Consider the following 24,838-nt stretch of genomic DNA (forward strand, 5'->3'; position numbering starts at 1 on the left):
AAGGAAGATTGCATAATAACTTAAGCTTTCAAAAAGTCCATGAGCAGTTAAGTATACCACAATGTCATCTTCATTATGCTTCCATTGCATTCAATATTTGACACTTTGAACTCAACCAAGAGTGCACTGAAGTGCCACCTTTTCAGGAGTCATTTACAGTGCAATATCTAAATAATGCCTTCATAGATTATGTCAGCATTCTAATAGGTAAAAAATCATTACCATACTCATGAAGCTGCCATCACAAACAAGCGACAAATAGATAATTTTTGAACGAGAAACAGACAACCTTGACCCCTTTGCTTTGTATAGTATACCTCTTATATTGAAAATAGATCTCGTTTCTTTAATGCCATCATTGACACACCTCTTTTGCTTGAAAGGACCTCAAATAACTGAGGCAGGGACGTGATACAGTGTCCAATGACACAGAAGGAAAGCACTTATTATTTATTATTTATTAGTACCTCACAGGCCCCGAAGAGCATTGGGTGAGGGGGGCAAATACAGATGTACATACAGATGGAAAAAAAAACGAAAAAAAAACCATAATATCGGTGCAAGAACGCGGTACAAGTCAAATACAAGAAAGGAACACGAAATTTATACAAAACCGAGTTAAAATAACATCAGACACGAAACAACTTTAAGAACAAATGAAACTGTTGTACATTTCGAACATCACTATGGCAATAAATGTATACATAGATGTTTTTTAAACTCACCAGGATCAATGAAAGAGATTATGTTGTCAGGAAGATCATTCCAGAGTTTTATTGCTCTAGGTAATGCAGAGGAATTAAACGACAGAGTCTTCCCATATATCCGGTTGAAGCTGAGTTGATTGTGTAAGCGTTGTGAAGAGCGGAAAGGTGATGCCAGAGGTAACAACGAAGGACGGGTGTGAACATATTTATGGAATAAACACAGAAGTGAAATGGAGCGACGAATTTCAAGTATTTGTATGTCATTAAGGTATTTAAGCTGGGATACACTTGCGAGGGCACTATAATTGCTAAAAATGTACCGGGCAGCTCTGCTTTGAATGGACTCGAGCATATCTATGAGATATTTTTGATGGGGAGACCATATAGGTGAGATAAATTCCAGCTGTGGGCGAACAAATGTAAAATATGCAAGTTTTCGAACGGAGCTAGGTGAGTTTCGAAGGTTCCGGCGTATGAAACCTAATGTCCTCGACGCTTTGTTGCAGACTGCAGAAATATGAGAAGACCAAGAAAGATTTGGTGTGAACTGAATTCCAAGGTATTTGTACGACGTAACCCTTGATAGAGAGGTATTATTTATAGAGTATATGAAGTTTAAAACAACATGCTTGCGGCTAAAAGTCATTGATTTACATTTATTAGGGTTAAGAATCATTTGCCAGTTTTGACACCAATCAACAATAGTGTCAAGGTCATTTTGAAGGGTCAGGTGGTCAGTCTCAGAAGCGATCTTACGGTAAACAACACAGTCGTCTGCGAAAAGGCGTAAACGGGATGAAATGTTAGTGGGAAGGTCGTTAATGTAGATTAGAAAAAGTAAGGGTCCAAGTACGCTTCCCTGTGGTACGCCTGAGGTTACGTCACATAGGGATGAGGAAGAGCCGTTGACAACTTCTCAGGAAGTGGTGTGCAAAGAATACACTGCAGGAGCAATGTGGCACTTTGGGGCAATAATGACATGGGCATTGCTACAATCGTTCAACAGCTTGCTGTCCTGCCAGCCCTTCCTGCAAAGCCGATTCCGTGACAACGGCTCCACTGTCATCAGGGTCGTCATCTGACTTGCTCACGTGGGTTGCAGAACCATCCGCTTCACAGGTACCCTCCTATAATTAAGAAAGAGGATGTAAAGAAAGTCACAAAATCGGACAAAAGCATGACCATGCACACAAGTTTCTGAGACTCACACTCGCACACAACAAAATGCAAAATGTGCTGCATGCAATCTACATACAAGTATGCACAGTCCAAGACTTTCTTTGCAGCTAAAAAAAAGCTGAATATTTTTCTTGAGTTATTTCTTAACATAAAACTTACTCTAAACTGAATGAAATGTACTTCATATCCTTCAAGCAGCACACATTTATTTATCAGTGTACCCGCATGCTAGTACGGCATTAAAGTGGGGGGAACAAATAACTGCAACAAAAAATTTATCAGAGAATTCCATTAAGGATATTCTAAAGCACTCCTACCTACTGCACATTTATTTTAGCTTGCGAGCACTGCCATCCTTGGTCTGCATTCTAACTTGCACAACAGAACCAGGCGTTGTATTCCCAAAACAAGCAGGGCTTGAAACAGGAGCCTGGTTTGGAGAGTGCATGCATGTAAACTCATTCCTTGCAATGATGCATATATTTAGCAGTGCAGATGGTATTGCAGGCAGTACACTGCAGTGTTCTTCTTATCTATGAGCTCTGTGCACATTTGACACAGGCATCGATGCTTTCAGGTGGACACCATGCTCTCGAATCCCAACCCTTTTTGCCTGCCATTCACTTCATTACAATATCTGCCAACTATCTCGGGACAAATGGTGAACAAGCTAAAAACTTGCCATAATAGCTCAACAGAAATGCGCTTAACCTACGAAAAATTTTAAAAAGCAGCTCCCGCACTAAACTCAACTTTTAGACTTCACTGCTTTAGAAAAATTTGTCAAAAACATGAAATAGCCCCATAGTGATGCTGGCAGTGCATTGTAATAGTACAATAAATAAGTATGGTTTGCATATATATTCACGTATTTTTGAAGAAAATATATCCCAAATAGCAGGGGGTAATTTTTGGTGAAAATAAGGTCATTTCAGTACGATCATGACGTTTGGTCGAAATTCAGGTGCCTCCCAGAAAATTTTGTAGCCTTGACAGGTATATGAAAGCTTGAGCAGCAACAACTCTCAGGCCAAAAAATTCATTCTTTGGCTGCTTTACTAAAGCCAAATTTAATGTTACATCCAATATTTACCAGGCTCTAAGTAATTCTGAACTCTACTCAAGCAGTCTGTCTAAAACATTTGGCTTATACAACGTCAATGTTTGCCCAGACCTGATAACTGACAGCAGGGGAAAAAAATGTTTTGTGGAATGCCTTTTGGGTTCCTCAAATAACAAAATCCATGCATCCTTCAACTGTCACCTTTCCATCATCCAATTTATTCTTGGACTAATCATATTGTAATTAGTTGTAGCAGACTGTTGAACTTTGAGCCAGTCATTATTCGTCATGCTTTCTGTCATTTAGGTGCAGACTTGTTTATTTCCACAGTGCAAGCAATAAAATCTTAGTTTGAAGTCAGCGCTCATCTGTGTGTGTGTTCCTTTCGTCCCTGTGCCAGTTCACACTGTTTGTATCAACGGCATACCAGCTCACCCAAGCTTTTCTTCTAGCACTCACTAATGTGGGCAGAAGACTTTGAGACTTTTGCAGCACATATACTACAGTAAAACCTTGATACTTTGAACTCTGGTAATTTAAAATCCTAATTGGTAGAATTTATATGGTGCTTTAAATTGTAATATAAATTTTAGCAATTTATTTGAATTGGCAGCTTGCACATGTGTTAACACAAAGACCTAAGGTGCTAAAGCGGAAATGGCCAATTTCACCACAAAATCGGTAGCATTAGAGTTCCACTGGTAATGCAGCGGAACGCTGCTCATGATAAGTGCAACGTGCATTAAGCAGAGCGACTCTTAATCAGACCCTTCGATGCTTCACGTATTATAGCGCAGAAAGTGGCGGCACTGATGACTTTGCACGCAGCACTGCAACGTCATGCCGGCCAAAGCGACCGTCTGCAGTTCACTGACACCGGACCACCATATGGTGGCGTCGACATGCTTGGCAGTGCCAGCTCCAACAAAGAGCGTAGTTTTTGTTTCGCGAGCACGAGCGCCAAATATGTCGATACAAACAACGCCGTGCCATGTCCAGACCCTGATTAGCCGGAAGGACTGCACGTGCTCTCTTTTCGTAGCTCCTTTTCAACTCAAAGCAGCCGCTCTTCGGCACATGCACCTTAGAGCTGAGCTATGCCACTAACCTTTACGTATCCAACACTGGCTGCCACTCACGCTTGTGCACTGAGAACATCGTATGAGTATGAACGCGCCAGCAAACAGCAAAGCTTTGACAATGACCGAGTTGCATCAAAGAGAGATGCGCAATTATATTTTGTGGACGTTGAGACCAGAGTGACAGAATTTCAGCCAACTGGCAGTGGCGCGGCGACTATGATGAGTCAAAACGAGCTACCGCCATGAGAGGAAATTTAAACATCTACCAAAACTTTGTAGAGTACAATGGTGATGACTGTAAAGTGCTGCAATTGATTGAACAACATTTTGCACTTGACTTTTCCGTTTTGTTTTGATTTTGGATAATTCAAAACTCTGCCTAATTCGAATATTTTAGGCTGTACAATGGGCTTCGAATTGACAAGGCTCTACTGCATATGTGTGGTCAATTATTGTGCCTCAAATGGTAGTTTCCCTCAAAATGTCCACCAACATATCAGCCAAGACTATACTGTTGTTTGTGATTTATGGCAAATAATGTGCACTGATGCACAGTACCAAAGATGAGTGTATCAACTCGTTTGACTGGCAGATGAACGCATAACTTGCCAGTATTGCTGGCCTCGCATTGCTTCACATGTGAGGTTTAGGTTTTAGGATTTAATTTCCCGTATGACTCAAGTTATGAGGGATGCCATACTGAAGCGCTTCAGAAAATTACGGCTGCCTGGGGTTCTTCACCGTGCGCTGACATCGCACAGTACACGGGCCTCTAGCATTTCAATTCCATAGGAATGCAGCCACCGTGCCAGTTCACAAGGCGGGAACACAGCAGCACACTATATAAGGGTACAAGCTATGACAGCACTGCCAAAAAGATTAAAAGGCAATGTACAGAAATATAACTGACAAAGTATGAATCACAATCTGTGTTTTGCCATTTGAATGGTTATCTGCTTCATGCACTTCGAACATTTAAACAGATAAATTTCAGTAAAATCATGCTGCAAAATTTGATGTTCCTTCTAGCCCTTTCTGATGCTCAAGCAAATGACTACTATTTATATCAGAACAGCTTTTTCACTCAGGTTCTACAGTACCCTTAAACGCCAGCGCTTGGGTGTCCTCCTTCCACTTAAATGAAGCATTACTTTTAAGCTGTTACAAGCAATGCAATTTTCCAGTCAGGCTCAAGCAACGCAAAGGTGGCATATAAAGCAAACAATAAAAAAGCAGAAGACCTGAAGATCAGAAAGTACTTGCAAGCCACATCCAAGCAAAACCCGCCAGCCATCATGAGCTTCATGCTTCCAAGTCAGACCCTGACACACCATCGTGCAAACGAAAATAAAGAAAATGGAAGTGGCCAGAGATCATAGCAGGACACATGCATAGCTGCAGCATAAATGGCATAAGTGCTAAAACAAACCACCCTTTGTAACCACGAAGGTGGGAATAGCCCACTACACCCAAGAAAGCAGCCATGCACACAAACTTCCACCAGCAAAGCAGAGTGCTACAATAAAGTGTGCAATGTGCAAGTATGGTTACAGCTGGGTGCTGCACCAACCTGCACTGTGCCATGACACTCTGGAGGAGGCACAATGGGAATGGCTGCTTTAGGCCTCCGAAGAGGTGTGGGCCGCTGCTTGTGCTGTTGGCTTTGTGTGTTATAGTAGATTGTGTCTCCAGGGTAGTAGGGGGGCTTTTGAGCTTGCGTCTGCTGCATAATCACAAAGGCACCAGACCAGAAATGAACAGCATTCTTAAAATCCACTTCCAACTTGAGCTCTGTCTCCCAGAAAAATGCACATCCCAGCAGGACAAAACGAAGCACCAATCTCCCCGTGCAAGCCCCAGCAAAAGAGTGCAACCCCGCCTGTCTGCTGTAGCCTGTACAAGATGGATACTGATGAAAACAGACATGTCATTAAATGGGTTTCCTTTTCATAACTTCTCTGACATTCATTTCACTATCTGATATATACAAAGCAACTTCTACACATTAGACTGCTAAGCCTCCCAGTAATTTCCTTGACTGACGATTTGGAATCTTTTCTGGGTACAGAGAAGAGGGCACATCCTTTGCTTAAAATGCTTTCACAACACCAACAACCCAGCAGGCATCTTTTGTCACAGTGCCAATAAAGATGACGCAGGAAGCAAGGAGATCTTATTGACGAAAACATCTGCAGTTCCAGCAGAAGGTACAGCCTTCCTCAACCACATGTGAAGCAAATGGTATCTCATGCAAAAACCTTACAATGCCACCACTTCTGCAAATAAAAGTGCCGCAATGAAGAGTAGAATGCAGGCTTTTGCTTTGGTCCAGAAAGAATCGTGACAACCATGAATATCATATGACATTGTAAAAATCATTGAATTCCTGCCATAGAAACACTTAGACCCAGTTATAGAAACACTGTATTCACAATAACACACACACTACGATTGCAATGCAATCTCGGCCTGTTATACCCGTCACACGGGCACTTGTAAGGTCTTAGAAATTAAGGTCCTTTGCCCCAAAGGCGCGTGACGCGCATCTACACGGCAAAGCGTCGAGACCTTTGCGATAAAGTTCCGTAGCAATAAAGGCGGCCGTCAGCGGCCTTAAAGTTGCTTAAAGGAGCAACCCAGACGGCAGCGCCAGCTAGCGAGCTCAAAGAATAAAAAATTGACGCAATTTTGAGTTTTGAAACCGTAAAAAATATCTAATTTATCTTATTCAATGGTTAATTTTGCGTTACAGTGCACTTAACCGTAGAGGAGGCTATGACTAAAGACATCCACACTGCTAAGAAAGGACTTGAACGCTTTTCAGCAGCCGCATCGACACACACGTGCTTGCGCATCTCGCTTTGCTGTTTTTTCTTCGTTTGCTCTTTGTTGAGTGCGTGTTTCGAGTTTTCTTGTGTGCAAAAAGACACAAGCAACAAAGCACGCTTCTCGAACACAACGAGGAGCCGAACGGAAAAGTGCGCCTACCGTGGTCGGACCGAGAACGATGAAAAAAAAAAGAAACTTTGTTTCAAAATATCCGTTTCTCACCGTCAGAACGCTCGTTTATTATCGTGATAGCTACTTTTTCCAACATAAACGAATGCACTCTTAGCTGAAGTGCTACCGTCTGCTTTATTTCATAATGTTACTAGTGCCGCTTCACACACAGCAATGACTTTTGGCATTCACGGAGGCCGCGTTCTAGCTCCTTTGGATTTGCCGTGTAGCAGCGTCGCTGCTCCTTTTCGGTTTTCCTCCTTTAGTGCAATAAGACAACTTTACGGCAAAGGCCGAGAAGAAGTCCCGTGTGACAGGGGTATTAAAGGCAACCACAGCCAAGTGGACGGCACGCAAAAGTGCAGAAGCAACAGAAAATACATCAATGTTATCCAAGACAACACTTCAGAAACCATTGAGCGCAGCAAAGCCTCCAACGCATAACAGACACAGCCTCCCATGCATCAGCGACTACCGTCACCGTTGTGCCACTGCTGCTTCGTGTTTCATAATGTGCAGATCTATGTCCTTTAGCCCTCCTTTCCTTTCCCTACTCCACTCAATTTTTTCAGCGCCCTCTCATTCAACAGCCCGCACCAGCTTCTTTGTACATTTATAGCAGCGCGACTCAGTGGAGGCCTGGACTAGGGGCCCAACCCTGCTTTGAAGGTCAAGAGTCTGCAGCGATGAAGACGAAGATCGAACGCTAAACCCTTAATGGATCAAATAAAAGTTTTTCTCTCTCTCTTTGTCCTTGTGGTGGAAAAAAAACATGCTACATTCATACCTTGCATACAAATATAATGCGAGTTGTGTTCTGAAACCAATGAAATGAAAAAAATAATGCTATGTATTCGTGCAACTATGGCATGAAGGCCTCCCGCTCACCAGAAATTTGAAACTTCAACCGGTGCATCCTCATATACTGTCGATTCGAGACATCTCTGACCCGGATATATCGAAATACTGCCTATATTGAACAGCTGTTAAATCTCATTGGGAATCTCATGTAAAAGTATTGCAAATATGTTTGCGTTTATCGAACTGCCGTGCGCTCCAAATTTGATGTACCGAACTCCATGCCACGCCACGCCCCCACAAGTGCGCTTCTCCTAACACACCCCACCCTGGAAGTGGACTTCTATCACTGCACACCCATGCACATGGACATGGGCTTTTTCTAATAGAGTTCGCGGTCTTCCCGAAATCTCATCTTGTGCGCGGCGTTGGCCTTGGACGCCTTCGTGCGGAGCTGCACAAGAGTCACGTGATGAGAACTTTGTGGGGTGTGAACAGAGACTGGAATGGCCCTAGGGGCATGCAAGGTGCTGAGAAGAGGGAAACCGTGCTGGCCGCAGGCCTGTAGGCGCCAGGTTTCTGCATGCTGGTTGGCTGACTCCACCGGAGTAGCCAAAACAAGCGATGTCAGCTAGCTGTCACCAACGGTTCAGCCATATGGCCATCACCCCTGTCGGTGCTGTTCGGGCTTATGACTGGACTGATACGGTACAGTGGTCGTTCTTTTCATTTCCTTTTTGCGAGGCCAATATGAGTTTGTTTAAGACTTGTGCGGTGCCATACGTTTTACATTTTCGAGAGCCATGAATGCAAAAAAAACGCAAGAATTTAGACTTGGCAACAAAGGCGGACATCATTCGATTGGTGGAGGCCAGTGAGAAAAAGTCTGTCGCCGATGCGTTCGGAGCTCTCGCAACACACTGAGTACAATCCTGAAGAACAAAACTGATGTGAAGCTGAAGGCAGAGCCATCCAGTCGCCCTGGAGCATGTCGTATGCGTGCTCCGACGTACGACAAGGCCAAACAAGCTTTGTACGCCTCGGTTTTAAAGACCCCTGCAAGAAACATCGCTGTCGGTGGACCAATGCTCATGGAGAAATTGAGATGGTTTGCTGTAGCCATCAGAGAAGACAGCTTCACTGATGGCACTGGTTGGCAGCATCGTCGGAAAGACCCTCACAGGTGAAAACCAGCAGCACTGATACAAAGAAGTGGCTGTCGGAAGAGCGGCCAGAGATTTGCGATAGCTTTTCACAGTCTCAAATATTCACCGCAGACGAGACAGCATTGTTCTGGCAAATTCTGCCAACTAAGACTCTGCACATGAAAGGCAGCGCATGCCATGCTGGAAAGAACAGCAAAGTGCGCATCTCGATTTTTCTCGCTGCAAATATGGATGGGCCATGCAAACTGCTGCCACTGGTTATCAGCAAAAGCAGGTCTCCAAGCTGTTTCAAAAACATGAAACGCCTCCAGGGTATATATGGATTTAATAAGAGGGCTTGGATGACGCACTATCTTTTTACCGAGTGGCTCCGAATGTGGGATGCTGAACTGGAGAAGTCAGGCCGCAAGGCTTGTCTTTTCCTCGACCATTGTTCTGCCCATCATGTCGCCTGCCAGTTGCAGGAGATCATCAAATTTCTGCCGCCAAATAGAACGGTGAAGCTTCAACCTCTCAATCAGGGCATAGTGAAAGCGTTTAAGGTTGGTTATAGACACCGACTGGTGCAAAGGCTCCTAATCAACCTTCGGGTTAGAATCGAATTCAAGGTGGACCTCCTCGGAGCCATACGGATGCTGGCTGGTGCCTGAAATGACGAAGCTGAGCACAATTGTGAACTGCTTCCGCAAAGCAGAGTTTGTGGTGGCTTGAGACGACACATGCCTAGACACAAAAGACGATGGCGCTGGATGGCTGGTCAGCAAGTTTCGTGAGTTCTCAGCGATTGCAGGCACCGCCCAAGACAGCATAACAGCACAAGATTTTGTCAGTGCTGACGACGACGTGCAAGCCATTGCAGATCGTGCTTGTGCTGAGATTGTGGCTGACATCATAGACACTGAGGAAGCAGACCCGAGCAGTGGCGAAGATTCGGGCAAACAGACCCAGCCACCATGCACTGCGGCTGAACTTGCATCGACATTCAGTGTCAGTCGTCACTGTTGTGGAGCAATGGAACGGACTGGACCTTCTGATTTGGATACCATCAACAAGGAGAAGAGGCAAGCTAAGCTCATGGACTTTTTTCTAGCGAAATAAAATATGGTGGTCATAAAGCTGCACTTTCGTTTCTTTTTGGACTTTGTAGGAGAAATCAGTAAGCTCCCACTTTTCACGATCCTGGAGAAACTGTCCGAGATGTGTGCAATTTTGAAATAACCATCTCATGGTTAATGCAGTGAGTTGGGCATGTTGGTACATATTTTTCAGAAAAAGCATCTCAAGGGCATATATTATATTTCGAATTATCGATATGTCTAACTTTTTCGCGATCCCCTTCGAGTTAGATATATCTGGGAACGACTGTATATCTACACAAGTATGTACTTGTTTGTCATGCACATTCAACCTAGCCTATAGCTAATAACAACTTTCAATGTCCTGTCACATATTTGTTTTGGTAACATGGCTGCAGATTCAATCAATGAACTATTATTCGTTAATGTAGGGAAGCAGATGGTCAGTACCATAGCTTAAATGGCACAGTTCCAAAAGTGACATTCAGAGGTCATGGATTTGGATAGACCCCGATATATACCTTCCAAGCCAATAATACTATTATCCACATATATTTTTCACAGTGTTAATGACTGCTGGCTTCCTACGGTCACTTTGCAAGGCCACCATGATGCCGCCTAAACTCTGGCTGGATGACAAGACCCAATTTGGTAACTGTGTTTAATAAGACTTCACTGAGAATATGACTGCGCATCTCTCAGGATTTGCAATTTTGAAGGCCATGTTTAAAAATGCCCAAAGTAACAATGTAGTAGCCAAGTGCACGATTGAACTAGCAAGTCAAACTGGTGTACGATTTCTAGAGACTGTCGCTCCGTCCAAACCTAAGTAATAAGCTCAAATCATGGTCATTAGTTGTACTATAAGCTAAGTTTTTCTAGTAATACAGTCAAACTTATAACGAGCCCAGGTAGAGTAAATTACACCTCATAGCAAACACCCGAAGCTGTTTTATCATTATTCATGCAAAATATACTTTCTACAACAAACTGCAAATTGCAGATAGTAGGGTGGCCAGACAGGCATATGTAAAGAGCATAATCTTTTTAAGAGCCTCAATTTTAAAGGGCGAGGCATGGCAATTTTTAAAAAATTTCTTGCAACAAGGCTGACAGCAACAATGAATCCCACTCACTCAGGCAGCGATCGTGAAGCAAGCACCTTGAAGTTTGGCTGTCTTTAGAGCCAGGAATGGGAGGGTGGGGATACAGATGCTAGAGAGTCACAAGCTGCACTTGGACCCACAAGGAGAAAACAGTTTGGCCACCCCTGGGATATAGTATCAAACTCTGCATGCACGCAGTCAGCACTGAAACCAGCCCGCATGCTGGCTGCGCGAGCTCCTGGCAGTGATGCCTACTTGCACCGCTCCACAGGACCAGATGAGGGAGAGTTTTGAGCAAAAGCAGCCCTTTTCGAACTCCACAATTTTGCCCAAACTTGCACTGCTGCGCAGGTACTCCCCACGTGATCAACAATGTGGGAGCAGCTACGAGCATGTCATGCTTTAGGAAAGAAAGGGAACCAGCAGATCATGCTTTAGGAAAGATAGGGAACCAGCAGAACTGCCATTGGGCAACATGGGGTAAGAAAAAGCAAGATTGCAAGGCTACGTGATATCAACAGCATCATGCCAGACACTCTCTCCTTTTTAATGCGACAGTATTTAGGCCGTCGTCACACAAAAAAATTTCCGGCTTCTCCTTAATGAAATCCCCTGATGACATCAGGGTCACGTGACCCCACTGACCAATCATGGGGCACGACCAAATTTGTAATTCTACACGAAATTCTCCGATTGGTCAAGATAAGTGATGTGACCTTGTGATGTCACCACAACTTGTCCACCAAGACAGGTGGCAACCTGCCCACCAGACTGCCTCTTGCACATGAGTTGTAAAAATCTGGCAAGTGCAAAAAATACCAAGTTAAACCTGGATGTACCATATTTACTCGAATATAACGCGAGTTTTTCTCAAATTTTTTCTCCTTAAAGTCTACCCTCGCGTTAAAATCAAATACTGCACTTCGATTGGCCTAAAGGAGTGCTGCAGTGCAGCCATTTCAAAGCAGTCAACTTGGTTTCGGTTTCCGCAGTTTTGCGATCTTATGCAGGCAACATGGGTACCACAAAGGCCAAATCCGAATCTATCCAAAGTCAAAGCACTGTTCTCTATTATTTTTTTGTGTTCGTTGCGACCACGGGCTCAATGCTTTGTTACGTCATGTTCTTGTGGCATTGCTCGCGGTGTACTGATTCAGTGCACACGATGGCAACGCATCATGCTCAGTACGACGCCCGTTTTAAGAGAAAAGTGATCCTGTTAGCTGAAGAGGTATGGAATTTTTTGTGGCAGCTCAAAGATGACCTCAACAAGTCAACCATCTGCGGATGGCGGCTGCAGCGGGAGGGGCTTTTTAAATGTGAGCCCGACCGCAAAGGATTTCGTGGGTCTTGCCACAACCACCATGTCAAGCTGGAGAAAACGTGGCGGGCTTTATAATTGAACAGCGCAAACGTCTCATGGGGGTCAGTGTCGAGCTGATTCGTTGCAAATTTAGAGATGTTGCTCGGGGGATAGGAAGCGCAGAGCTTTGGGGGTGGGTGCAAAGGTTTAGAAGAGGAATGAATTTTCTCTGCGATGCACAACATAGATATGGCAGAAGTTACTGGGAGACTTCGATAGTGAAAAGGAGGACACTGTTTTCGAGAACTCAGCCTCCAAAAGCGTGGAAGCTGAATAAACATGTTGGCCACGATGTCTATTGAAGGTACTTTGTTTTGCGTCTTTAAACCTCACATTAAATTCATGGTTTTATATTTTCCTGCTGGCAGCATGTAAAGTCACCCCTCGTGTTACATTCGCAGTCGCGTTACATTCGAGTAACTACGGTAACAAACCTCCATGTAGTGACTTCTTTGATATTACAAGCCTCCCCAATTCCCCAACACCTTGGTTACTCCATGTAAAGAAGGTGTTGCAGCGGTTGACTTTGGAATAACAAACTCGCCATGCAAACTATTCATTGGCTACTGCTGTGTTATTAAAAATTTGGCCGAATTACGCAAAAGTTTCATGAGATAAGACACGAACTATCATGAGAGGATTGTCTGCAATTGCAATGAGCGAACGCTGTTGACACAAGATGCCGTGCTTCAGTGTGATCCGCGCCTCTGTGCAATTACAGCTGTCTCCGCAGCCTTTGTTTTTGTTGCGTCACATCAAGTGGCACTACAACAGTCCATGTCGAAAAGCAGCACGAAACAACATGATGTAGCAAAGAATGCACAGGATAAGCAGTGCACGCCCATTGCTGCTGCTCGATTGTGACCGCAATTCACAGCAGACGTGCAACGGGAGCGGAGATGGCAGGGGGCACACCAGCAACGCGAGGTGAAGAGTCAGTTTTTGAGGGCAACAGTGGATGAGCAGACCAAGAGTTTTTTTTTTTTTTTATGAGCAACAGGCATGCAGAAAGGTGTAGGTGCTTCTGACTACCCCATACTCTCCCTGCCCCACATGCAGAGGCATCGTGTTTTTGTCTATCTGCAATTTAGATGGTGGTGGGTCCTGCCACATTCACGTCGCCAACGTGAGCATGAAATGAGTGTCTACAACCTCAAGTAGCCAGATTTACTGTCAACATTTGCCACACCGTTTCAACTGCATTTATTTTTCATTCTGGCTTCCTTTCAGCACAGTCCTTTCGAGCTTTCTCGAGAAAACTGGCTGTAACGAAAATGTGCACATAACAAAAAAAGAACAGCAGAATCTTCTCAATTCCGTCATAACCAGCTTAACTGTACTCAATGCACCACCTTTACTGGTTTTTTTTCTCTCGGAGACCAGTGCCACCTTCTTTCTGTGTTCACCTTTTTTTTTCATGCATCAACCACATATTTTGCCTCATGACTCAGAAGCCTTTGAATAGTTGGCTTCTTCTTGCAACTTTTAAGTTCAGTGGTGAAGCCACTTAATGAAGTGCCGTTTAATTGTCTTCAGTGTCCACTTGCCTTCAAGTGTTGGCCTCTCGATACTACACTTCGCGCGTGCCATGATGCCATCATTTCGCAGTAAGCACATCGCCATGACCAGGTGGACTACAGCAGTTTCTTTTCAAAAATTTTTGCTATATAAAGAAATGTCAGCTATGGAAAGTGAAAGGGGACCGCAGTTTCACTTTACTACATCAGAGTTTACTATAACGGGGTTCTACTGTATTAACATAATGACTTCTGAGATGTTATAAAGAGAATAACCACTCTCCAGAAACACAGCCACAATATATGTAGAGCGTCAAGTGCCAAGATGCTTGCTGAAATCTTTTATCACTTGTTCCTTTCAGAACCTAAGCTCACATATTTGTAAACCACCTGGTCAGCACGCCTCCAGGAAATACAGAGGGTGAAAACTTCAAAAATGGGTCAACACTAACCTGCTTTTCCAAGAGCAATCACTACCACGCACTTTCAGCTAGCATTACGCAGCAAAATGAGCAAGTGACTGGCAAAAGGAATCTCAAGGAAAAAAAAAACTACTACTGACTCACCGTTGGAGGTGGAGCAGCCGGGGCTGGTGCAGCACACTGGGCAGGAAATGTGTACGGCAGTGGGTGCTGTGGTGGAAAGCTAAGGATGACATCTGGTGAGGGAAAGAATGGGCTTGACATCTGAGCAGGAGGTGCCATAACTGGCGCTGGCTGGCTTGGTGGTGGCCTCACAGCAGGTGCTTGGGCTGGTGGAGGCACTGCAGAAATCAAGAGCCATCTCAGTATGTAAATGTAGATGTGCAAGGTTGTTATTCCCTTATATAATCAAAACCTATTCAAACGTCAATTATATGTGTTCCACTTGTTATAGTAACAACGTGGAAGCAAGCATGCTACATACAGTCTTGGACACAGTAACCGAGGATGCTTTGGTGATCAAACTCTTCTCAAATCTCACATCTAAAGAAAATTACAGGTGGCAAAGATGATGTGCTGACAAAGGGTGTTGCTGCACTAGCATATAAATGGGAAAAAACTTACCGCTTCCACATATCGCGTAAGACGAGTTAGAATATCAAAGCATGCTCCATATCATTTTGGGATTGCCATTTGATGCTTGAAGTGTTAACTTTTGTTTTCTGCATGCTACATAGTTCACCACGGCAGTACTTTTCTGACTGGTTGACATGGACTTTTGAATGCTTTTTCTGGGGGTCTGGGTAGACACTATAAAGGCACCTTGCGAACGAAGTAGTGCACGTGGAAGCCTGTCAGACTACACGAGAAGCTTGCACGATTCAGGGAAATGCCCAGCGGACAGAGTGCCTTTTGGAGGTATGTCCGGCATAAGAACACATTTATCGCAGCGTTTTAGATCGCTTCGAAATGACATTGTGTACTTCGTCACATTCTTCTTCAAAACCCTCGCCAGCTGTAAGCTAACAGCCACCTGCAAGGGTACTCTGTGAAACGAGAAATCTATTTCTGAAAAGTTGTTTTAATGGGCCGCGTTCCCAGTCCGTACTCCCAGCAGGGAATCACTCCCACGTACACTTAACACAGTGTTTTAAAAAATACATCACTTTCGAAATGACGCTTCATACTTTTCAGAATATTTTCTACGATGAATTTTGTTGTTCTTTATGAAGACACACCATCATAGGGGCACTCTGAAATCAGAGAACTGCTTTTAAATAGGGGTGTGTGAATATTAAAATACGAATCGAATATGTTTGATATTCGATTCGCATTTCTATTCGAGAAATTGATATTCCAGAACTTCCGAATATTCGAGAATTCCCAAATACTCGCCAGCGGTCGTATAAAGCGCAAACTTTCATAAATTCGACCCTGGCAAAACCACGACATCTGGACAAATTAGCCGATGATCGAGTTAAAATTTGACTCAAGGAAAACAATACAGAGGTCTTATTCCCTTCCTTCTTTGTCGTTTATCACGCGGACCGATCGCATTCCGACGCCGCTAAGATTCACCTCGTGCGAAATTCTGAAAGTTGGCTTTCTCACATACCACACGTGCTGCGAACAAGATGGCCGACGGCCCGCTTCTAACAATCGCAACGCAAAATCAAACTTTTTTAATCCTTCCATAATGCGTTACATATTTAATGCCCACATCCGAAGAATGCGTCCTGTCGTCTTCATAACTCTCTGAGCACGACCTCTGTCAACCCGTTTTGTAAACTACGCTATGAGGGAAAGCCTACTTGCGGAATTTCGCGGAAACCTCCTGGTAGGTGGATTTATATTGGTCCGCCTGCAGTGCGTGCGCGCCGCACTTTACTTGCATTTTCGTACACCCTTTTTTGCTGTTGTGGCATGGTAAAATTGGTTGCGCTGCTGATCAACAATGGTAACTGCAGCGCTGGGCCAATGTACTGAGAACATAGAAAAGAGGTTTCTCAAAATACACTGTATGTCTATGTTACAGCATTCTGTACCATACAAATAATGTGTGCACACACACCAGAGGTGTTAATCTTATCTCAAACGGTTCAGCTGACATTTTCAGTACATTACTTCATACATCATTCACGTAATACATGTGCGACCATTCCATGAATACTATGCACGCAATACAAAAATAATTCTGTGCACAGTGACTGCACACAATTTAATGCATGCACGACGTACCTTACAATTGTAGATAAGTGCAAAAAATTTAGTATTCATGTAAACACGAGAGAGGAAACCACTATCATGCAATGGCCATCACTTTCCATGCTATATTATGCGACACCAACAGAAATCAGTTAATATACAGTTACATAATCCCCTCCCATGATATGCCAACTCTTCTGCAAACCAAACCCGATGACTGCTTTATCAAAAGCAGCGACTAAATCACAGTTCATGATCCACGGCGCCGAAATGAGTGGCTCCTGAGAAATGAGTCATAGCCTCCTATATATTCTATGCCTGGGCAGCCGCTGAAAAGTGGCCGTTGAAGCAAAATCAAGGCTTTCAGCGCTCCTTGCGGGAGAAGTGTGAGGAGGACAGGCAAGAGCTTCACTATGCGACAATGGGCGCATGCTGCTGGTTTGCATGCACTTTCAATATCTCTGCTGCGAGCGGCTGGTCTGCGATGCGAGCGCCTCATCACGGCCAGAGGCAAAACTAGCCACGCTGCGGTGAACCATGCGATGAAAGAGGTTTTAGATATTTACCAATGTGAGTGCCTCAACGCGAAGAGTCTGATTCATTGCCGCACGCCTATTTTCACCAATCGCCGAGAAGCAGCACTTGCAGCCTTGACGAAAAATGCGACTGTCAGCACCCATTGACTTAGGCGTCGATGACTAGGCATTTAAAATATAAGAGGCTACAAACGAGTGCAGGTAGCAGTTTCTGTCGTATGCGTGTGGGTCCTGCTGAACTCTTCACAATTTCTACGGTCACAAGCACAAACAAAATACCACCATATTTGTCGAAACACTGACATCACTAACACATGAAGGAACACGAAGCCGAAGTATCTGTGACCGGCACCGTAGAGCTGGCGACAGCGGCCGAGATAACGTGACTGACATATAGCCTTGTCACATGACCAGTTTCAATAACCATCGAGTTGAGGGCCTTCGATATTCTCAATCACCATCTAACTGGAAGGAGTTGTGTCGCTGCTACACGGCAGATCTCAATGACCATTGAAATGGTTTTCGTGTCTTACACCAAGCTTGTGTGGCGCCACAATCGCTACTTTGGGTTTTGCGCAAGTAACAAAAATATTTTTTAAGTATATACTAAATGCTGAAATACACGCCTATGCGCATGTCGTTTCAAACCCTTTTAGTGTCATGTACGCGACGGACGACACGCGTTGTTCCTAGAGCCATCTACTGAAAGATGCAAACACTGCTGCAGCCACCCTAATGCAAGACAAGCCAAAACCAAGCCAGTCAAACTGCGTCGGAGCACTGCTTTGTCAGGGTTAACACCTGGGAAATTGCCTTTGTATCTGAAAAACAAAAGCTATTTTTTCTCCTGAAACTTCATGCGAGGGTAAGAATAGGCAAATCAAAGATGAATAACAACAGTTTAGAACAAGATATTGCTTTCAGGGATAAGCGACAAAGCTGTTATCGCTGTGAAGCAGGCGGGCAAGATGACGCCATGTTGTCAACGCTACATACGCAAGCAACGCAAAGACCTCATGTAAAAATTAATGCGGTTAAAGCTAGCCTGATACAATTTTACAATTATTGTACAGACTGCTTGCATTTAATTTAGGAGAATAATGTTTGTTCATGCTTTTGTACCGTGAATGTATCGTGTACGAAAGTGCACTTGGCGCCGCTGCAAGCAACACTAGCAACCTTGGGCAGTGCTCAAAGGCCCTAGAAATCTCGATGGACTTCTGTGCTGCTCCATTGACTCGATAGATTATTGACTCGATGGCCATAGAAACTGTCCGTGTAGCAGCGCTCGATCGCCTTTGAGTCAACAGGCTATCAGTTCGAGGGCCTTCGAAATGTGCCTGTGACAAGGGGTATTAAGTTCGCAAAACACTCACAGGATGTGTGGCAGTTGCAACGGCCGCGCAGGTCAAATTCAAAAGGAATAGAGAGAGAAATATCTTCTGTCCTTTCAGAACCTTCTTGCGGTTATATTTTGTTCTTTATTACGAACATTAGCACCAATTCCTCCATCAGTTACGTGCATAGCAGTAGGTGGACACACTACGGCTTCAGCGGAGGTTTCTTCGATTGGCCGGGACGGAAGTTGCTCACGCTTTCCTCCGCCTAGTTCCTCAGCGAGGCCCGAAATATCGCAAAAGTCCCAATTATAGGAGTCCGAAAAATCAGTCTTCTCCTGCAGTGGACAAGTTACGCTACATTTGAAATGAAATTATAAAGAGCAAAAAACAACAAAATATTTAAGAAATGAACTCCCCCTAAAATTAAGCTGCCACTTGAACAATTCAATGCGCACTGCTTAGTCAACAATGTGTACCAGTTTAGGTACATTACCAAGTGCCAAAATCATTCCATTCCTTAATTTATGAAAGAGGCGATTTTCATGAAAAAAACTGGCAGACAATTACAGTAGTCTGTAATGCGGAATTTGAGCGCAGCTCTTCACACACCGTTACGCTGCTTCCAGGATCTTCCTGTAGCAGCCACCTTCCGGTTGTTCCCTCCACCGCGCTCGATGTGGCGCTTCTCTCTGCTACTACCTTGCAGGGCTGTCGGGTGGTATGTTGTGCCGCAGCTGTCTACAACTACAATGCGAAAGTCACTAACAGGAGCCTAAGAGCTGAGCTCTAAAAGGAGCTCTAAAAGCACTCACTTCTATCACAAGTGCCATCTCTAGCAATTAGGACTCTCTCAACATACTATATTAAAAAAAAACACCTTTTTACGAGACGAAAAAATTGACAACCAATTATGATAATCGGTAATGCAAAATGCGCAGCTCTTCACATGCCACATGTCACCGCTGGTAGGTAACGCATTACACTGCTAGCCACCCTCCGGTATGTTAACATGGCAGCCATGTTCCGGTTGTCCATTCCTCCACTCTCGGTGTGGCACGCAGCGTGTTATGTCGACAGCACTGATGACTACAACACGGCATTCACGAATGGGCGCCTAAGAGCTGCGCTTTAAAATTTCATAGCAGCTAGCCATTAATGGTGTTTACACTTGGGCACTGAGTGGCAGGCCCTTGGCAGGTGCTTACATAGCTTTTGCCTGCATCCCCCCTCCTTATGAATTGTCATACAAACAAAGACAAAGAAAAAAGAGGGAGCGAAATCCGCAGCTTGGTGGCTCACATTCTGGCAGAAAACCAGGTCACAAGCACAAGTTCAGAACAAGTTTCTGCACTAGTGTCTGGCCAATAGCCAAAATTCTGAAGGCACTTAAGTCTGCTTACAGGGAGGAATGTGTTTTGAGGAAAGGAAATGTTTCTGACTAAAGGAAAGGGTGCAGTAGCTCTCAGATCTGGACAACTTGGTGGACACCTCAACCCCTGATGAAGCATGCGTTCTCAGGAAATAAAATGATTTGAAGAAAGGAACCAATGCAGCAACTCTCAGATCTTGACATTTCATGGACACTTCAACTTCACGAAAGCATGTTTTGAGGAAAGGAAATGTTTTCGACAAAAGGAAAGGATGCAGTAGCTCTCAGATGTCTCTTACATTTTGCGGACACCTTTTCACCAACATATCCAATGGCTTGCATGGGACGACACCGTCACTATGATGGCAGGCCGGAGCCGGTGACGACAATTGAGTTACAGAAACATGCAGGTTCTCGTGTTTCTAGCCAGTGAGCATCTCATGGAACCTCATGAACAAGCTGGCAGTGCACACGCATCAAGTGCATACCTGCCAACCTGGCTAGATCAAAAACCAAAAGATTTTATATTCGCGCCAAAAAAAGCGAGCGGAGAGGGAATGTTCACCTTTTTTTTAATCAAATTTAGAAGTATAGGATCGCAAAAACTTGTTCAAATACCACGCTCACATAATTTGTGTGCTTATTTTCTTCAAGGCTGCACATCTGAACACGACCTCAAAGTCAAAGTCATTTTATTCAGGCAGCAGTAATAGGTGCCTAGGAGGCAGACATAAAGGCAAAAAAATGCCTGACTCAGTGTCGGCCCCCTTCCCCCCTTCCCAAACACATCACTCAACAGCAGGTACAGTCACATCGTTGAACAAAGTTTCGATCAACATAAAAGGAACACATTAATACAGCATAGCTAATACGCTACAGTGATTATAATGCACAGCATAAACTGTATATGTAGACCTGGCCCCTATCTAGCATCTCTCGCTTGCCAAAAAAAAAAGCTGACTCCAAACATAGCGCATAGCTTCCCCTCCCCCACGTTACGTAGTTTCCGACGGGATGGCATGATGGCATCTGGGCAGCTCAGAGCAATAAGCCAGCAAAAATACAATCGCGAAGAAAGCAGTGGGAGGCAAAGGAGATAACGGTCGCAATAAAATGGCGCCATCGCGAGCGAACCGGCTCACTAACGGCAGACTTAGCAGAAAACTCCTCTGCAGTATCGGATTCGGGCGTGCGCGCAACTGACCGTCTGGGAAAGCGACCGTCAAAGCGAGAGAGTTGGCTAAACGGCACGCGGCACACAAGTCGTGCCCTGGTCAGTTGCACCTTTCGCAACCGCACTAGGCGATACAGCCACGCCAATCTTCCCAACCCTGCCTTGCGCGCAGCCATGTACGTGTTGGTGGTCTGGCGCAACAGAGTTTGCAAAACATGCAAGTAAAATTTTTAAAAAATACGGCTAGAAAGTTGGGGCTTCAAAAATTATGCGAGTAAATACGGTATCTTTTCCTGAGCTTTGATAGCTCCATGACATCAAGCACATGAGAATTTGCTGCTCACCGCACACAGATGGCCTAGCTAACCCTGACCATACACACAAGCAGCAGCAACAGTACAGCGAGCAACAGCAAGCACGATATCATGCATGAAGTTCAACCAGCCACAGCTACTCTGACTTTGCTTGATTTGGCTTTGATTGGCTGCTTAGCCGATGACGCTAGTGTGGGCAATGATGGTGATGCTGGCAATTACAGCGTGGTTGCTGATACTGTGGCGCCGGTTTCCGAAAAACCATTCTTGTGCGAGCAGAGACAACTTTTCAGGAAATATAAGGATGTGGTCATACAATCTGAAAGTTCAGTCAAATATCGGGAGTCTCCCAGGCGAATCGGGAGGGTTGGCAGGTATGCAAGTGTGAGAGTCAGAGCATTTCACTTGCTCCTGATGCCGAATACCTGAGTGTGAATGCATCATAAGAGTGAAAGATTACACATAAGAGATTACACAATAGACAATGATGTGCACTGAACTCTGCTCTAGATAGATTAATGAAGAACCTCATAACAGTTACAGCTTAATGCAACGTAGCATACAGCTGGAATCGTCTAAAAAAAACGATACAAAGCACTCACTGTAATCATCAGGATAGGGTGGATAGGGTCCTTGAAAATGTGCCGCAGTCAAAATGGCTTGTTGCGGCTGACTAGGTCGTTGGGGTGGAGCCTGTGCATTCGGCAATTGAGGAGCAGCGACAGCAGCTTTGGTGTAGGAAGAAACCTGGTGAGAAAAGGCCTCTTTAAGTGAGCTAAATCAGTTAAAGCAGGAAAGGCAAAAAAGACACCTACAGCAGGGGTTCTCAGCAAGAGATGCTGAAAAACCCTGTAATTCTTTGCATTCATCCCTCAAAAAATGAGTGGCTGGCTACATTGTGAAACAGCACGCTATGAGCAAGTACAGCATGATTAATTCCACAATAAAGTGGGTAAAAGAAAGTGTGTCTGGGGGGGTGGGGGGGTTGAGGCATGCATGGCTTTAGGTGCTTGGGGAACCCATTGTGCACATCAAAAAACCCAAGAGTTCCCAGAACTCAATTTTAGAATCCCGAACCTGTGGTAATGCTTCCCATAAAATCAGGCATTCCATGCATGTTTTCATTATGATTAGGTTTGGTTTATGGGGTTTAACATCCCAAAGCGAATGAGGCTATGAGGGATGCCACAGTGGAGGGCTCTGGATAATTTCGACCACCTGGGATTCCTTAACGTGCACTGACATCACACAGTACAGGGGCCTCTAAAATTTTGCCTCCATCGAAATTCGACCGCCGCAGCTGGGAATGAACCCGCATCATTCGGGTCAGCAGCCGAGCACCATAACCGCTAAGCCACCACGGCAGCTAAGTATTACAATTAGGGGTTGGACTTTTGATGATGGTAGGTTTTAATAGTGCAAGGGCATCTCAGGCCAAAAAGGGCCAAACACAAAGGTGAACAGTCAACTCACATTAAAAAGATGTGATGGGTGTGAAGTTTCATGAAGTAATAAAACAGTAGTGCGTAAGGCCTAAAAAATTATTCACAGTGTATAATGACCTGTGCAGAATTTAAAGGGAGACATGTACCTATATGCTTTAAAAGGCTAGAATGTTTCCTGGGCAAAGCTCCAGATGTGTCGCATTAAAAAGAAAGGTCAGCCGTCATCTCAAGAGAAATGGGCTGAGGCCACCATCGGTATGAGATTTCATGTAAAAAGCCTACTTCTGATAAAAATTGAAGTAGTCTTTTCAAGGGAAACATTGGGCTGTCAACGAGGGAGATGCATGAGTGTGCAGGTATTTGATTCGTGTAGAACTCAGGGAAATGACATCTCCTTTCTGGTTCAAGTCTCCAACATACTATAGTAAGACATGGATAGGGGTTGGACTTATCAGTTTGGACCAAAATACACCGGTACGTAAAATTCATTTTTTGACACATAGTTTTAACCGGAAGAGGTCAGTATTTCTGGCATGCATGCCAAAACGAACTGGCTATTCAGTACCAGTTACAGTGGATCACGCAGAAACTTAAGTGCTGGAATTGGGAACACAGAAAATTTTACTTGTGGAATTTAGTACCATAGTTGTGAGTTAACTCAGGCACCTTTGCAGATACTGGAGGCTTCACCACCTTAATGCTATCTGGTAGCTTAGCATCGCCTGCTCATGCTTACCACCGGCTTAGGGCTATCACTTCGCTAAGTAGGTTTTTGCACTTCATGTAAAGACAACGACAACCTCTGGAACTGTAACAGGGAAAACCAAATATAAACAGCGCAAAAGTGCCAAGTTCTGGCCCACGCGACTGTTAAGGAGCAGTTGCATTGCTGCCTCACTATGTGAACCAAATGGTACACAGTCATCTCATTTAACAGAGAGTGCACCCAGACTATGGAAACCAAGTTTTTAGAATTGAACATGCACCAAGGTTTTGTCTCAGTGCCCGATCATTTAACTTCGGCATTTTTATTTTTATTAAACTGTGCAACTTCCTTCTGCAAAGATAGCTCTTAATACGACTGTTTATGTGGTAAAAACTGCTGTATGAGCTCTTGGTTTTTAAGACAAAAGGCCGAGAATAATGCATGTCACTTTTTACCGCACCTGAATATTATTTCACGAATAAAAACCAAAAATTCGTACATGGAAAGAAATATTCGACAAGAAAACAATGAAAGTGGCCTTTTGAAGTAAACACCAAAAAAGTTCACTGAATTTTTGAAAAATAAAAACAGAAAAGTCCAACCTCTAGTTATGATTTATAAGGTCTTCAGTGTTGTTTGCATGGTTTGCAATGTCATAAGACTGTTTAACACTATACGTTCAGCAAAACTGAACCCTTCCACAGACTTATATGAAATAGAAAGCTTGGCATCCAAGTATTATATCTCACAGCAGTTGAGTTATAAACCACACAAAATATTTTCAAAATGAATTTTCACATCAGTGAATGCGCTCGTATTTATGTACCCAATGTTGGGTACAGTGATAAGTGGGCATGATAAGTGGGCGGAACAATGGCAAAGTTGAGCACGTCTCTGCACGAATGCAAGTCTACCTATTTTTTAATCTAAAAATCCAAAGTGGATTGAGGGGGGGTCGACTTACTATCATAACCTAAGCATGACAACACCCAAGCAACCACAGATATCCGTCGGAGGTCCGAACGTCCTGTGATGAGATTGGACGTCCGTTGGACGTACAAACAGAATCCAGTTTCGGATATACTTATCCGTACGTTCATCGGACGTACGAACAGTGTCTGGTTTTGCGTATCTGCATGAAAGACAAAGCGTACGTCCAAGGTATGTAGGGATGAGTATTTTCCCAGGACATGAGGTATGGACGTTTTTTTATTTTTCGCACCTTTCGTGTATGTATATTTTGTATTCTTTTTATCGAGAAAGACTTATC

General features: G+C 44.1%; 1 protein-coding gene across 4 annotated transcripts in view; it reads right to left on the bottom strand.

The window, feature by feature from the left end:
• Positions 1 to 1,343: 1,343 nt before the first annotated feature.
• The window catches only part of LOC144112626 (uncharacterized), a 42,236-nt gene continuing 18,741 nt past the window's right edge, over positions 1,344 to 24,838 (bottom strand). For 3 of the 4 annotated variants that reach the window (XM_077645426.1, XM_077645425.1, XM_077645424.1), the window contains 4 exons: positions 22,020 to 22,164; positions 14,624 to 14,820; positions 5,602 to 5,754; positions 1,344 to 1,834 (listed from right to left, as the gene is read on the bottom strand). In XM_077645426.1, coding sequence (XP_077501552.1) covers positions 1,697 to 1,834; positions 5,602 to 5,754; positions 14,624 to 14,820; positions 22,020 to 22,164 — 633 coding nt within the window. In that variant the 3' untranslated portion in view covers positions 1,344 to 1,696. The remainder of the gene's footprint in view (positions 1,835 to 5,601; positions 5,755 to 14,623; positions 14,821 to 22,019; positions 22,165 to 24,838) is intronic. The other variant, XM_077645427.1, reaches the window with a different exon arrangement.

Source organism: Amblyomma americanum, unplaced genomic scaffold, assembly GCF_052857255.1.
Source record: "Amblyomma americanum isolate KBUSLIRL-KWMA unplaced genomic scaffold, ASM5285725v1 scaffold_430, whole genome shotgun sequence".
NCBI classification, from domain to species: Eukaryota; Metazoa; Arthropoda; class Arachnida; order Ixodida; family Ixodidae; genus Amblyomma; species Amblyomma americanum.